Below are 16,132 nucleotides of genomic sequence, written 5' to 3' on the forward strand. Positions count from 1 at the left end.
TATTTTATTTTATTTTATTTTATTATTTTTACCGTGGTTGTGTTTGTGTATTTTATAGAGAACAGATCAAAAAGAGATTTGATTCAGATGTTGGTCCAGCGAGGTTATGAATCTGATCCAGTAAAAGCCTGGAAAGAAGCACAGGAAAAGGTAACATGAAATCTCTGGATGTAATTGATGCTGTTAATGTTATAAATGATATTAATTTATTCAGATGTTTGTTTTCTGGTAGTCTATCAGAATTTATAACACACTTAACACTTCAAAAAGATTATTCTTTACTCCTTATTGACTTCCATTTTTAAAAATACATAAAATTTGTACAAAAATATTGTCGCATGGTATTGATATCGTATATGGATAATTCTTAGAAGAAAACTAGATAATACAAGTCTGAAAATGAGAATGCAGAGGACTGAATTTCTTCATGTACCCAAATCAAAACTGGCAACTTGATTTCTGACTGACACATAAAATGCTGTGTCAGTGACCCCACACATATAACTGATTTTCCCCTTATTATTTACTTGTCGCATGATTGCAAAATGTAATTATTTATATGTAACTTATTCATCAGTTTTCTGTACTGAACCATGAATATTACGAAGCTTTGACTTTTGAACTTACTTTAGTAAATTTGACCTTGACCTATATTTATTTCTGCTTTTTTAAAACTCAAAGAGATTTTTTTGTTTTTCCAAAAGAGATAGGTGCCAAGTTTAATTTCATGCTTTACTATGGGAAGATTAAACTATTTTGAAAAGCAACTTTAAATTTCTGTCAGCCACCCCTTTCCTGTGCCATTGCCACTGCTTTTGCTATTTGTTTTAATTTCTCATTTGCTTTGCTCCATGCAGTGTGTTGTATTTTATAACAAAACTATTATGATGATAAATTTTGATCCACTTCCAAACCACAGTTTTTACATTCAGGGCTTTGATAGCAGTTTTTATCCAAAAGACTGTTCTCAATTCTAAAGAAACAGATATACATGAATTATCCCAAGGGCAAAGGTCTCAACTCTGTGAGATAGCTAGGACGGTACCGCTGTCTGTAGGCAATAGCATACAAGGCATATGGCTGGCATCAAGTTCAGATTTGTTTTCTTAGATCAAATGATTAAATAATCCCACTATAGAAGGCCACAGGAACATGGCCTTCTGGAAAGGTCCAGAAAGATGTTAAGGTTACTGAATCTGTGAGGACACACCTTACTATTCTGTGATGGTGCTTTGGAGCAGTGTTACAGTTCATGCATAGAGCTAAGATGATGAATACTTGCAATTGTGAGTGTTTTACTTCAGGCAGCAGAAGAGGAGGATCCACAGAACCCAAATGATGATGCTTCTTCTGCTTCCGGCTCAACTTCTGGCCCTGACTTTAATTATATCTTAAACATGTCACTGTGGTCACTCACGAAAGAGAAAGTAGAAGAGTTAATTAAGCAGAGGGATTCAAAGGTTAGTAAACCATGGAAGGTTTCTTCTGAAATGGTGTAGTAATTACTGATCTGTCTAATTGTGAATGTTCAGTTTCTATAGTATTTACTTTAGTTGTAACTTAGTAACTTACATTCTACTTTCATGTTTTAGGAGAGAGAACTAAATGACCTTAAAAGGAAATCTTCTTCAGATCTCTGGAAGGAAGATTTAGCAGCCTTTGTTGAAGAGCTTGAAGTATGTTTTATTTTACATAACTTTCTAAAAATATTAAATTTAATTTAATTGAAAGCATTAATTAGAAGTATTAAAATCTAAGCAGAAAATAATAAAAATTACTATATTTTGTATTAAAAGCAAATATACCTCCCAATATAGTAATGAGTGGGAAATTTATATTGAGTATGTGTGTCCCTAGTTGTGTTCCTGAGGGATTGTCTCTTGCATCTTTACAATTTAATGTCTGTGATGATAAAAGAAAAAGTACTAGGAGAAAATTTGTTTTCAGATGACACAAAAAACCTGGCAGTAGTAACTGGTAATAGGAATAATTATTGCAGTTCTTCATGATCTAATTGGTTGTAAGGCATTAAGTATTGTCAAATGCAAAGCAGTATGTGTAGGAGTGAAGTGTATAGGCTGTAAGTACTGTATGAGAGACTTATTTTGCCTCATTAGTAACTCTGGAAAAAAGTAAAGTCCTATTGTTGGACAACTTGCTGAGCCTCAGCTTTCAATGTTGCCTGAAAAAGGCTGATGTAATATTTTGAAGTGACACAAGATAGTACAAAGAAGACGTTAGTTTTATTTCTCTGTGTGTTTGTGGTGCAGCTGCAATTGGGAGTATTCTGTTCAGATGTCTGTATTTCAGCTGTATGTTCATACTGTGAGAAAAGCTGATTAAAGGAGTGGAAAATGTGCCTTAAAAATTACTCTAGAAACTAGCTGCTTAAATGAAACACTGAAATACTGAAAAGTTATATCAGTACCCAGACACGTACATGAGAAATAGAAACTTGATAAAAGAAAGCTTTTTTTTTTTTTTTCAGTCTAGCAGTGTCCAAAAGTTTGTATTTATTTAACCTTGATTAAAAGTGTAGTTTTTAACTGTACAGGGTAATGACAAAGTAGTTGCTTTTCCATTATCAGAAAGTGTGTTACAATTCAAGTGAAAATTAAGGGAAATCTTATGCTCCATGTGAAAAGGAGATGAATCTTAAATAATCACCATGTTCTGCTTTGTCCTCATTAAAAAAGAATGTGTTCCCCCCACCCCCCACTTGTTTGTTAGAAAGTAGAAGCACAGGAAAGAGAAGATGTTTTGGCTGGCATGGTGGGCAAACCAATAAAAGGCAAAGTTGGTAAACCCAAGATGAAGAAACTTCAGTTGGAAGAGACCATGCCATCACCATTTGGCAGAAGAATAGTTCCACAGATTACATCTGCCATGAAAGCTGATGCCAGTAGGAAATTGCTGAAAAAGAAAAAGGTAAACTAAAACTATTGCTATAGTTAGATTATTTATTATTTAACTGCTATATTTTTCTACTCTGGTAGCATAAATCCAAACCACCAGACCTCATTAATGCTGTATTTATACTGTTTTGCTGACTTAATGCATGAAGAAGTTAATACTGGATTTCTTTTACATTTGCAAGCCTCTTGTGACTACTTATTGTTCAGATGTTTCTATGCAGATTTCTTCTTCCTGGTACTGTTCAGCAAATATCAATATACTAGTCTGTTTTAATTTATTATCTTCTACAAGACTATTCCAGTTCTACCTTGAAATATAAAGGTGTAATTTATTTTATTTTGCCCAACTTTTTAATATTTTTAGGGTGAAACTGATTCTTTAGCAATAAAAATGGAATTCGATGAAGAATTTAGTGGTGTGCCAGCTGAGGGTGGTGGGGATGACTCACTGAATCCATCAGTCACAGCAGCTAAACCCCCTAAACCTAAGAGAGAGAAGAAAGAGCCTGGTAAGATCCTTTCACAGTCATAGTTAACCTTAGTTGTGTATACTAATTGGGCATTAAATGTATTTTTAACGTATAGTAAGAAGGGAAATATACCACAATAATAACTGTTTCGTCTGATTTTCTTCCCTAAAGAGATCTGTGGGAACACTTGGAAGTACTCTCATGAAATTTCTGTTACATAAGCTGCTTTTCTGGGGGTGGTGGATCTTGCATTTTCTACATTTGATTTTTTTGAGGGAGTCTAGATCTTTGTGAGTAGAAAAGCAGATTGTTTTTACATAATTAGACTAATTCAGTGCAAACTGAAAGTTCTACTTTGCATGCTCTCTGACGCTGCAGGACATGGCACTCACCTTCAGTCTGAGTAATAGCATAGATTGTAAATCTTGATTAAATAATTATATTTTCCTGTTACCATATTCAGTCATTCTAACTTTTAAAAAGTTATGCATGTTATGGCTTGGCAGACTAACCAATGTCTATGTTAACTTTCCTTTTTCCTCTGTTAGTAGGAATTTATTATGACTGTTTGAGCAATACATAGTAATGGGGGGCAGGAACAAAAAAGAAAACTAAAGACAGAAGAAAAGGTTTCAGTATGAGGTTGTTCTTTCCTTTTTTTTTAAGAAAAAAAAAGGAATAAAATGGTTATGCAAATACTTCTGAGATAAGGTCTGTTTCTAATTATTCAGGGGATTATCTAACCTGAATAACTGAGTACTGTTAAGACTGACTTGTCTACATGCAGCTCAAATCTACCCTAGCTGGTGTTGAGCCAGAGCCAGTTAGGCAGCTTGACCTGAGCTTGCCCTGCGATTGACTGACCACGTTGTTACCTTCCAATAGGGGATCCTCTGCTTCCCATGTTAATTGGATTTTTCCAGTAACTGTTCCTGATCATGGTCCCTGAATAATGGAAAACTGCTTTTTCTTTTCCTGGAAAACCCCAGCAACCTTTTAAAAAAAATGGAATTGTGACTGCAGAGGAGCTAAAGCTTCAAGTTAGAGACTTTTATGTTTTTCAGTCATAAAACAATTTCTTTTTGCAGCAGCAGGTTGGGCTCTGTGTGAAATAACTTAATCACCTTAAATTTTTCTTCAGGCAGGAGAAGAAAATTTTCAACATTTAAAGGAGAACTTTTTAAGATAAAAAATTATGCTAAATATATGCATCATAAAAGATTAGAAAAGATTAAAATATTTTTCACCCTGACTTTAGTAAATGCTTTAACTTGTGGCAGGTACTAGGGTAAGAAGAACACCATCATCTGCAAAATCCAGTGCAAAAAAAGTGAAGAAACGAAACCCATGGTCAGATGATGAATCCAAGTCTGAAAGCGATTTAGAAGAGAATGAGCCCGTGATTATTCCAAGAGACTCTCTGCTTAGGAGAGCTGCAGGTACCAGCTTTTGTGAATCGCACATTGTGACTAACAGTTTCAACTACAAACCTACATTTTCCTTTGACCATAGCCTTCCTTCAGGACTTTTATCTCCTGCAGATAGCTTGCATTATATTTTCTACACTGTGCAGTTAGTGAAAGAAAACCTCCTAATGTCAAGCCCAGAGACTAAAGCGCTGATATGAAAGATTTTGTAACTTAGTCTATAAATCTTTTCCTTTGTTCTAAACACTAGAATAGAAATTACTCACAAAACTAGTGAATTAAACAAGAAATAGATAATACCATTGTAAACTACAAAATTACTCTAATGCAATTATACTGTCAAATAAGGCCCAAAAGCCCAAATGGCTAGTAAAAATTTAACAAGAAAATTCTGAACAGTCCATGAAAAGCAAAAATATCAGAGATTGAAAGTTTTGAAAATATAGAAATATTTGATAGTTTAAGGAAAAATACATTTTTTTTTTGGAAAGTTGTTGATCAATTTTTCAAGCACTCAATCAGGAAGAATGTTCAAATGTTAGATTCAAGAAAACTTCAATTCTAAGTGAAGGATTCTCATTCCTTAAAAGTACTTATACAGTGATGTCTCCATAATGCCGCTAGCTGAAGGTATCTGAGCAAGCCACAGGTGGTGTTAGATGTTTGGTAACACTTTAAATTATGTCCCTTGATTCTTCCAGGCTCAAACAATTTCTTTTCCCCTGGTCTTTTGTCTTATGTACTCTGAGGCAGGGATTGTTTAGTGACTTTAATTTATTTATGTATTAACATAAACAACTATCTTGAAATGCGCATATATGTGATTTTTATTTTTTTTGTTTTTAGCTGAGAGGCCCAAGTATACTTTTGACTTCTCAGAAGAAGATGATGATGCCGATGATGATGATGATGCCAACAATAATAATGATTTGGATGAACTCAAAGTAAAAGCCTCTCCAGTTACAAATGACAGGGAGGATGAGTTTGTTCCCTCAGACAGTTTAGAAAAAGATGAATATGACTTCTCCCCAGCCAAACCAAAGCCATCTCCAGAGTAAGTACTGTCACACAGCAGTATTTCTTTACTAATAACTTCTTTGAATGCAAAAGTCTCTGAACAAAACTGAGAAACATCAACCTGTTACTACACTACATACACCATATAAAGTAAAATGTATTCATTTCTTGGGAGGAATGAAAGTGCATGTTATCTCAGCCTTATAACTGACCTATGCAGAGGTAAACAGGACTTACCAAATTATGGTACACCGTCAGTAATAGCTTCTGTTAAACTGCATTTTGTATGATTCTCAGCTTTCCATCTTATACAAGTCTTGTATACAGAACCACTGAAAAAAAATTAATTCTGTTAATTTTAAATGCCTGAAGTTCGTGACTGAATGGTGATTTTAGGGTTTTGACTGCTGCAAGCATATACAATAACACTAGAGATGTTTGTAGTGCTAAAACAAGGATTTAATCTCATATGGATATTATAACGTCTACCTACTTCAGGGTGTACTTATTGCAACTCACATAATTTCTTTTTCCTGTTTGGAAGCAAAACAATATCTCAAGACAAGAAAAATCAAGATTTTGGGAACATCTTCTCTTTTCCATCTTACTCTCAGAAGACAGATGATGGTGAGCTTGTTTTCACTGGTCTGTTTAATCTTGTAACAACTATTATGGAATATATTAGGTAGTTTGTGGTATACACACACTTCACACAGTAGTCATAGAAGAAGAAGGATGCCCAGATCTCTAAAGGAGAAAGGGGAAGGAGATTCTGATCCTTAGAGGAACAAAGCTTGTATCATAGATAAGAAAGTCACAGTACATCTATAGCCTAGCTGTAGTATCAGAAGCACTTTTTTGAGATTAATTTTGTTTGCAATTAATATTGATGATTTAAAATATGCAGTGAATGAATGTTGTTGTAAACGTATTCCATGGTTGCAGATACAACAAAATTGGACAGTGATGAAGAGGATTCTGCTCCTGTTTTCTCATCATCTTTTGCCCCAAAACAAACAGAGAAAATTCCAAGTAAAACAGTAGCTGCTAAAAAGGGTATGTATAGGATTGTCCTGGAGGCCAATCCATTTATATAAAATGCATCTCCTCTACCTTTGCACTATCTCTTTACAACTTCAAAATGGGAACTGCATTCATTTATTTTGAACTCAGTGAAATTCAACGTAGGATGTGAACTTCTTCCAGCTCCTTAATGATATTTTCTTTCTTTCTTTCTTTCCACTGGCTAGTGTAGTGTCAAAAGTTAGTACTTTCCATGTATGGAGCTGGTGTTCAGCTTTTGATTAGTTTAACAAATGAGAGGTTTTTACCCTTAGGGAATAAGTGAAAAAAGGTGACCTTGGGGTTGAAGATAGTCTTCTATAATGGATCTAAATTATTTACCTTAAAGGAAGGAGAGCAAGTGCAAAGGAGGAATCCCCAAGAAATATTTATGTCCTAAGTAGGTGTCATGGTTTAACACCATGGTTTAACAGCCAGCAAATAAGCACCACACAACTGCTCACTTTACTCCCTCCTGGTGGGATGGAGAAGAGAACTGAAAGAGTAGAAGTGAGAAAACTCCTGGGTTGAGATAGGGAGTTTTTTCCCCTTTAATAGGGAAAGCAAAAGCTTTGCAAGCAAAGCAAAATAAGGAATTAATTCACTCCTTCCCATCAGCAGGCAGGTGCTCAGCCATCTCCAGGGAAGCAGGGCTCCATCATGCATAATGGTTTCTTGGGAAGACAAACACCATCACTCTGAAAGTCCTCCCTTCCTTCTCCTTTTCCCCAGCTTTATAAGCTGAGCGTGACATCATATGGTGTGGAATATCCCTCTGGTCACTTGGGGTCAGCTGTCCCAGCTCTGTCCCCTCCCAGCTTATTGTGCACCCCCAGACTATTTGCTGGTGGGATGAAGTGAGCAGCCTAAAAGGCCTTGACTCTGTGTAAGCACTGCTCAGCAATAATGAAATTATCTCTGCATTATTGACACTGTTTTCACCTTTGTTTTTTAAAACTTATTTTGACCAACTTGCTGAACTTAATATATTAATTCTTCCCCAAAAAGATATCTCAGGGAAATCTGCCACAAAGCAGATAGTTACAGTAGTTAACTTACTCTCTTAAAAATGAGGAACAAAATAATCTTGTGTTATATATTAGGTACCAGTGAATTGCATCTTTTTATTCTCTCCCCTGCTGCTTCCCTATTTCTGATCTCTTTCTTGCTGCATTGTGTCTAATCTAATTTGTAAACTGTTTGAACGAGTGAATGCTTCTCAGAGACTTTCAACTAGTCAAGATCTATAAGACAATAAATGAAGATTCTTTAGAGAAATAACTGATCTCTAGTAGAAGTGTCTTTTATGTTAAACATCTGTACTGCAGTAAATACGAGAGGACTGTGTATGCAGTAGCTAGGCATGGATGCAATTTAACATTCAGTCTCTTTTTCCCTCTGATTTTTGAAGGCCTGGATGTGATGAGTTGTCATTAACCTAACCTGAAATCTTAAAATACAGCTGTGATCTGTTTCTGAGTTTCTAATTAACCTTTACACTCACAAAATAAGTATAAATAGGCTCTCTTTTGAGCAAAAGTTTTTTTTTTGCCTTCAAAGTAGCCTTAGGGACACACTCTCCCTCTCAGTGTATGACAATATGAGAGGTTGTTTTCACCAGTTTTCATCTCTTCTTTGCACAGATGAGACATGACCACAGTTTCATGACTGCAGTTTGACAGTGCAGTGATAACCTAGCACGCTTAGTTCATTGCTCACCTGGTATCCTTTTAGTAGTCTCTTTGATTCTAAGTCCCTTTTCATGCCCTGTATCAGCAGCCCCTTCAAAACCTGTTTTCTGGTATTGTAATATTTCATCCACTCATCCTTATACTGGGAATGCCTAGTGTGTGGCTGAAACAATTGTTCCAAAGTAAGTGGTTTGATTTTCTGTGACTTCAGAGCTTGGCTTTGTAAGGATAGAAAGCTGAAACTGAAGAACATTTGTTGTGCCTTGCTTATCTGCTTTTCAGACTCTGATAAATTTGAGATTAAATCTCTTGACCTCTGGTGTTTGCTACAGACGATCAAGAGACTTCTGAGTTTGCTTTCCATGCACAGTGTGAGGGGTCTGTGGTTCTAGTGCTTTTATAGTAAGCCTAAGGGAAATCTGCAAAGCAGTCTTACTCTGATTATAAGCAGCTGCTCACCTTGAACCGGAACCAACCTCACCCAGTGAACCAAGCCACTGATTCTAGCAGTGAGACATACCCTTTGCATCAGCTGTAGGCCTGGTACCATTCCTGGACTTTCTCCCAAAAACCCGGGCTTCTTGAGAGGATATGTATGTTGACCCCACTGCAGACTTCCATTGCATGTCATGATACTTAGTGGAGAGCTTGTTTGAGTTGATTGTGGTCTAGTTGCTGTCAGAGATCCTTCCCATTTGTGCAGGCTTAGATATATAAGCCAAGGTAGTGGTTCAGAATCCCTCTGGAGTTAGTACAAAGGGAGATGCACATTCTGGAAGCCATGGACACTATTACTTTAGCCACCAGATAACAAGAGGTTTGCTGTGCTTTGGACTTGGTAATCTGTAGGCACACTTCACAGGAGATGACCAGTGATGACGGGCTCAGTTTAAAGGGACGAACAAGTCTAGTGTGTGTGGCAGTGTGTCATGCCTCTTCCATTCCCCATTTCTTTCCTTCTCCCCAGTTTTTTGTCAGTAAGAAGTCTCCTACTTTATCAGTTAACAAACCGGAGGACTCGGGGCCAGTGAAGATAGTTACATCTCATGGTATATGTGCTGGGTAGTACTGGTCAATGGCACGTACTTGGCTTCTGTCTGGTGTGCAGATTTCACATTAACAGCATGAAGAACCGTGCAAGGCACAATTTCCTGGCCAAAATGTACACAGTCCTGTAGGAGGACTTCTAAACCTCAGCTTCTGATGTTGAATGTCACCTACATCTAAAATGGATCCCTTTTGCTAGGATCACTTGGTCACAATTTCTGTTTGTCATCTTCAACTCGCTGAAACTTCTGAATCTTTCCCTTCCCTGCCCCCTAGTCTATGTTTCTTATGCTGGTAATATAGGTAATTTTAATACAGGTTTTTTTCCTGTATGAAGGACTTTGTTGCCTTATGGGACCTAAAATCATGTACCTCCAGGTAACACCGCCCCCTCCTTTACTGATAATTAGCCACTTACTTACTTTTGGTGATGCTTCTAGAAAGTATTCCTCTGCTTTCAGTTGCTGTGTACTTTGTCCAGGCTTTTAGGTCTTTGTGTCTTAGTTTTACTTTATGCTAGTACAGCTTTTTTTTTCCACAGCTGAGATAGAGAGAGAGAGACCTGTTTAAAGTTGTTTTCAAATATGGTTCCCAACTCCCATCCTAAGCATTGTTGCTTCCCTCCATAAGTCTTATCTGAAATGCTGCCATAGCCAAGACCATTTTTTTTTTCCCCCATCCATGATGCCAAAGGTGACTTTATTTTTTGTATTGTCAGGATCTGATACTTGGACTACCTGGTAGGTATTTTCACAAAAAGCTGGAAAGACATCTTTGTGCAGTGACTCTTTGGTGGGTAGCAGTTTAAGACATCATAGCCAAAAAGTTTGTGGAGATGATACTCTCTTGTTGTCTGAACACATTCCCCTAGTGATACCGTAAATGAAAGCTCGAGTTCTCACATAGGTCCATGTTCCTGATATCTGGAGTGGTTTTTACATGTGTCTCATCATCTTTGAGGTATGTGTTGCTGCCAGAGTTGTAGGTCAGTAGTGTATCTGCAGAAGACTGACTCATCTTTAGGCATATAGAACACATTATCTGATGATCTTAGGAGTCTTTTCCAACCTAAACAATTCTGTGACTCTATATTGTTGTCATCCATTCTGTGCACATACCAACGGCTGTCTGTTAACGATGGCAAGACTAATTGCATAGCAGTCATTGGAATGCTGTAGGAAGTCCACAGATATGGCCCCTTCCTGTCTTTTCTGCTTTTTCTGAAGCTCCTTTTCACCGAGATTGGCAGAAAACAACATCAGATGCACTGTCTCTCAAACTCCTGCAATAATCATGGGGAAGGTTGTCCTGCAGTTGTACTACTGTGACGGCAAAACTGTCCCAAGCAGCAAGCTGTGTCTGTTAACGCTGTAACACAGCTAAACATGTTTCAAGTATCCAACCTGGAGAACGTTTGCTGCTGCTTTAATTGCTGGTAACCTGTTTTGTGCTCAAAAAGATGGAAAACTATTTAATAAAAACCACTGGAACTTACTGAATGCACTGATAGATTTCAAAGTAGGACAAAGGAAACTTCCTGTTTGTTTATTCCATGCAGTTTTAGCATAAAAGCTGAGGTCTGTTTTCCCCAAGTGCAGAAACTGCTCATCTTGTTCTAACAGCTGCGATTTATGCTGCAACTGGAGTATCTAATAAGATTTAATACTTCTAACTAATATGTGAATTTAACGTCTTTGGTATCTCTACCTTCTCACAGCAAAACTAGATGTGCCCCCTAAACTTAAAAGAGCTCCCAAGGCCAAGAAGGTGGAAACTGTAAACTCTGACTCGGATTCAGAATTTGGCATTCCAAAGAAGACGGCAGCACCCAAAGGTAAGAGCTGTGGTGCTGTGGTGCTCAGCGCTCACATCTGTGCTCCGTGTAACACAGGTTCACAGTCATTTTTTTATAAGGAAGCAGAACTGGTGCTGCTAGAATTAAAACTGCATTGATTTATTAGTAAATTAATCACCAGTAGAGTACTCAGCTGTGAGCTTTTCCTGTGCTAATGCAGTGTACTGGCTTGACAAGCAATGCATGAACATTTACCTGACCTTCACTCATGGGAATGTATTTAGTAGCTCCACACATCCCCACTCCCCCAGCCTTTTTTTTTTCTTTTTGTTCATTGGTTCTACTGGTTTTTGTTCATTGGGATGCTGCTTATTTTCTTTGATCTCAGCTTTTTCCAAGACAGTAAAATTCTGGTAGTAATTCTAGTATGTAGCAATTTTTGTCTTTTTAAATCCAATTATTTGGTATCCCAGTGTTCAGTTGTCAGAGGCCTCACAAGCCAGCAGCCAAGCAGGGTAATCCAGAGAAAGCTGTACAGGATGTGCCAGTGTTGATAGCTGAGGTTAACAGTAAATTGACTAAATAGTAAAGGTGAATTAATGCTGTGTAATCAGTACAGAAGGTGACCAAAGACTTGTAGTGCTTCAGAAGTCTAGAAGTCATTGATTTAATGAAGTTTGTCCCTGTCTTGAACCAACAACTTGAATTGCTCGGGTGAATGGTAACTTTGGAAGAAGTATAAAAGATTTAAAACTGAGAAAATAAACTATATTGTATTTTGTTCATGTGAAGAAGCATGAATTGTAAACTAAATTTGAACTTTAACATGTAGACATACTGAAGTAATTTCACTGGGTTTTCTCTACTTTGCTGAACTCTGGAGTTTTTTTTAAAAAAAAAAAAGGAAAAGAAAAAGAAAACAAAGTTAAATCATATTCTCTCACGCAGGAAAAGGTAGAGGGGTGAAGAAAAGGAAAGCATCCAGTTCAGAAAATGAAGGTGAATACAACCCTGGGAAGAAAACACCTAAATCAACACCAAGCAAGGTCAGTTGCATCTCTGCTCTTTTCTCCTTGTTAAAAGAACCTAATGGATTACTCTACATACAAGGTACATGTTCTTCTTATAGGTTGCTAATATAATAGTGTGTTTAGAAATTAAATGTTAGAGAAGGTTTCCTTCAGTTCTGGATATTAAAAGGGAAAATGTACACAGCATCACAACTGACTTGTCTTGTCTTTCCTGCAGAAAGCCAAGAAGGCTGCTTTTGACCAGGATTCTGATGTGGAAATCTTTCAGTCGGGCTTTGCCTCCGAAACTGCCCCAAAGCCACGGACAGGTCGGGCTAGAAAAGAAGTTAAATATTTTGCAGAGTCTGATGAAGATGATGATTTTGATATGTTTAATTAAGTGCCCAAAGAGCACACAAATGTTTTCCAACAAATATCTTGTGTTGTCCTTTTGTCCCTTCTGTCGCAAACTTTTGTACATTTGACTTATTTTATGTGATAATGTAATTGATGGTTTTTATTATTGTGTGTAGGCATTTTAACATTTTGTTCTTACACCTACAGTTTTATGGTCTTTTTTACTCATTGAAATGTCATGTATTTGTCTGACTGGCTTGTAGAGATGTTCTAGACAGCTGTGCTAAAGCACATTTTAATTGTCATGGTTGCAAACAGCAAACCTGCTTTTTGAAATGAAGTTTAAACATTAAAAAAATGGAAAACTACTCTCTCTGTGTGTGTGTGTGTGTGTGTAAAAGTTGGAGTAGAGGGACTACTTCTATACAGTTGGGTTTTTTTTAAAATAAATATATTTTATTCTTTGCCAGGAGACTCCATGGAAAAAGGTAAACAGTATATGAACATAGAAAGCATTGTTAAACAATCTCAATGTACAAACAGAGCCAGTGAAAGTACATCACAGACTTGCTAGAATATATATATATATAAAAAAAAATCCACTAGTGCTTTAAATGAAACCTAAGAAACTGACACTTTAAATCTGTTAACCATCCTACCACAGTTTTTACTCTGCTTCATGGTGATTTAACAAGGCCAAGAAGGCAGATTCTCTCCTTGTGTTTCTGTAAGTCTGAGCTGTACTTCCCTAGCACCTGGAAGGCGAGATAACCCAGCTGATTCCTGGCAGCTGATTCTTAAGGAATTACCCTAGACTTGCTGATTCAGAAGCTGTGGATGAGTCTGCTGGTTATCATCCCAGGAAGTTTTCCCTAATGGCTTGTGAACGAGTAAACAAAAACATGGTAACACTGAAAAGTGTTTCTGCCTTGGAGGCTACTGTTACTGTAGAAATGAGCAGTTAATTGTGCAGCTAGGTCACCAGCCAGGTAAGAAACCACTTCTTTAAATTTTAAAGTGACATTAACAGTGGAAAAAAATTACATTGGAATAACTGATCTGGCAGTTAATGCTGAAACTGATGTTTTTTTCTGCTAGTGCAGGGAATTTTTGTGTACTTTTTACAAGCAAGGAGATGCAAACTGAGGGCATCAAAGACAAGTTTTCATATTAAACTATATCAGACGGTTCTTTAAACTTCATTTTCTGGATGTGTACAGTAGTCCATTTCATATGGTTGGTATCTTGATCATTTTAGGTATGAGAGACAAAAGGAAAGCACCAAACATCCAGTATAGAAAGTAGAGCCATACATTTGTATGTACAAAGTCATCAGAAATGCAACCAGAATTTAAAGTTTGAGATCTGTCTTGTCACCATGCAATCTTGAATGTTCAGAGGAGAAAACAGAAGCTTAACTATTTTTTTTTTTTTTGCATGAAATGGCTGATTTAGAGTTTCAAAAGTTTGCATTTTCTAGTTTTTAAGAGTTTAAAACAGCAAGGAGTATATATCGATACATATGAAAATTTCTTGGTCCTTGTTGAGTTTTTATCTATATATATACACATATATAGATATATATATTAAGTCCAGAAACTAAGCAGCAGTAAAAATGTTTTTCTTGCTTTTCATCCCTGTACATAAGATATTAGGAATGTCTGAAGTAGCTGGAAAATGTCTTATTGCACCATCGGGGATTGACTGACACTGCTGTTATCCACTGAACTAGGTGAGATACTGGGACTGTGTTCTGCAGTATTTCCATTTGAGGTTGGTGTCAGTGGTTCATGTCCTTCAGAGTTCTCCAACATTTCCTGAATAAGAGGTGGCATGGATCCAGGAATTTCCATTTTCAATGTAATGACACGTTCTGCACCTTTAAAAACAAAACAAAACAAAACAAAACCAAAAAGCCACTTCCATTAGTATGATTCAGACACTTTCCTTTTGGTTACATCAGCAGTAGTACTGTTACATTATTCTAATGGCTCTGGTGTCTCCTGTACTTGCATACAACATTAGGTAAGTGAACTGCTTCATTCACTACAATTAATTTAACTAATGAATTTAAAATTATGATGTAGCAACTGGTATTACAATAGAGGTAAACTGGATGAACTACTTCTTTTCATAGAAGGAACCAAAGAGACATTAAGTTATACTGGAAAATTAAACTAAACTGTGATCACATAGAGACATCTATAAACTGAAATATACTTTACAGTTTTTAATCTGTAGTGGATTTGCAAAGACTGTAGAGTGACAAAAATTCTGGCTGCTGTGTGTTAAATAGGCAAGGTGAATCCTGTAAGAGAACTGCAGCGCTGCAAGTCAGAACATTGCTTTCCTATATAGAAAATGGTGAAATAAGAATCAGAATTTAACAAACCATTGTTTTATAAAAGAAACAGGCTCGTGGCTGTAGGATTAAACAAAGTTGCTACATCAGTCCTGACCACTCAGACTATGAGCCAGTAATGGATACTGGTTTAAGAGGAAAAAAACAACCCACGAAGCCACACAACAGCGCCTGTTGCTCCTGAGATGTTAAGGCTGCTCGAACATGACAGGCAGACACAGCACAGTTCACTCACAACTTGCACTCTTGCTCCCAGCACCACTGTGCTTAGTTTGCATGCAGGGGATGGTGTGAGAGGAAGCCTGTGTGTAAAAATAGGCCAAGGAGCAGTTACTGCTGAGGGAACTGCTATGGGGTTAGTAAGTTACAGCAAACACAGGCATCCTTAAATGCTGGATGGACAAAACCTCTCAGGGAAAAGAAAGGCTGTGAGTGGGAAAAGCCTGATCTGTAAAGCAGGAGGGTTCAGCTGCTGCAGCTGCTCTGCACTGCTGCTGCCTACAGCGCCAGGCCAGCCACGCTCCGAGCGCCCCGGACACTCAGTGTAACCCTCATACAACATCAGTAACGCGAGCGTTGTGTTGTAAAGGAGTGATACAGCTGAAGGGTGTTGTAAAGGAGTGGTACAGCTGAAGGGTGTTGTAAAGGAGTGGTACAGCTGAAGGGTGTTGTAAAGGAGTGGTACAGCTGAAGGGTGTTGTAAAGGAGTGGTACAGCTGAAGGGTGTTATAAAGCAGTGATACAGCTGAAGGGTGTTGTAAAGGAGTGGTACAGCTGAAGGGTGTTGTAAAGGAGTGGTACAGCTGAAGGGTGTTGTAAAGGAGTGATACAGCTGAAGGGTGTTATAAAGCAGTGATACAGCTGAAGGGTGTTGTAAAGGAGTGGTACAGCTGAAGGGTGTTGTAAAGGAGTGGTACAGCTGAAGGACAGAAGGTAAATTGTTAAACATTCTGCTACAAATGGTGAGGACCATAGACAG

General features: G+C 37.4%; 1 protein-coding gene across 1 annotated transcript; it reads left to right on the forward strand.

The window, feature by feature from the left end:
* Positions 1-59: 59 nt before the first annotated feature.
* Positions 60-13,159, forward strand: LOC104520269 (DNA topoisomerase 2-beta). Its single transcript, XM_010171513.1, has 12 exons — positions 60-150; positions 1,305-1,460; positions 1,593-1,676; positions 2,731-2,928; positions 3,280-3,424; positions 4,666-4,824; positions 5,659-5,866; positions 6,374-6,456; positions 6,775-6,885; positions 11,347-11,463; positions 12,373-12,470; positions 12,673-13,159. Exons 1-12 carry the CDS (start codon positions 88-90, stop codon positions 12,832-12,834), a joined length of 1,584 nt encoding a protein of 527 aa, XP_010169815.1. The 5' UTR covers positions 60-87; the 3' UTR covers positions 12,835-13,159.
* Positions 13,160-16,132: the final 2,973 nt, after the last annotated feature.

Source organism: Antrostomus carolinensis, unplaced genomic scaffold (assembly GCF_000700745.2).
Source record: "Antrostomus carolinensis isolate BGI_N321 unplaced genomic scaffold, ASM70074v2 scaffold52097, whole genome shotgun sequence".
NCBI classification, from domain to species: domain Eukaryota; kingdom Metazoa; phylum Chordata; class Aves; order Caprimulgiformes; family Caprimulgidae; genus Antrostomus; species Antrostomus carolinensis.

Bases quoted from the DNA above. Each gene is read 5' to 3' on its own strand.
- LOC104520269 (XM_010171513.1), top strand. From the start codon at position 88: ATGTTGGTCCAGCGAGGTTATGAATCTGATCCAGTAAAAGCCTGGAAA. The intron at 4,825-5,658 runs GTACCAGCTTTT...TTTTGTTTTTAG, and splicing joins TCTGCTTAGGAGAGCTGCAG to CTGAGAGGCCCAAGTATACT. The intron at 5,867-6,373 runs GTAAGTACTGTC...CCTGTTTGGAAG, and splicing joins AAACCAAAGCCATCTCCAGA to CAAAACAATATCTCAAGACA.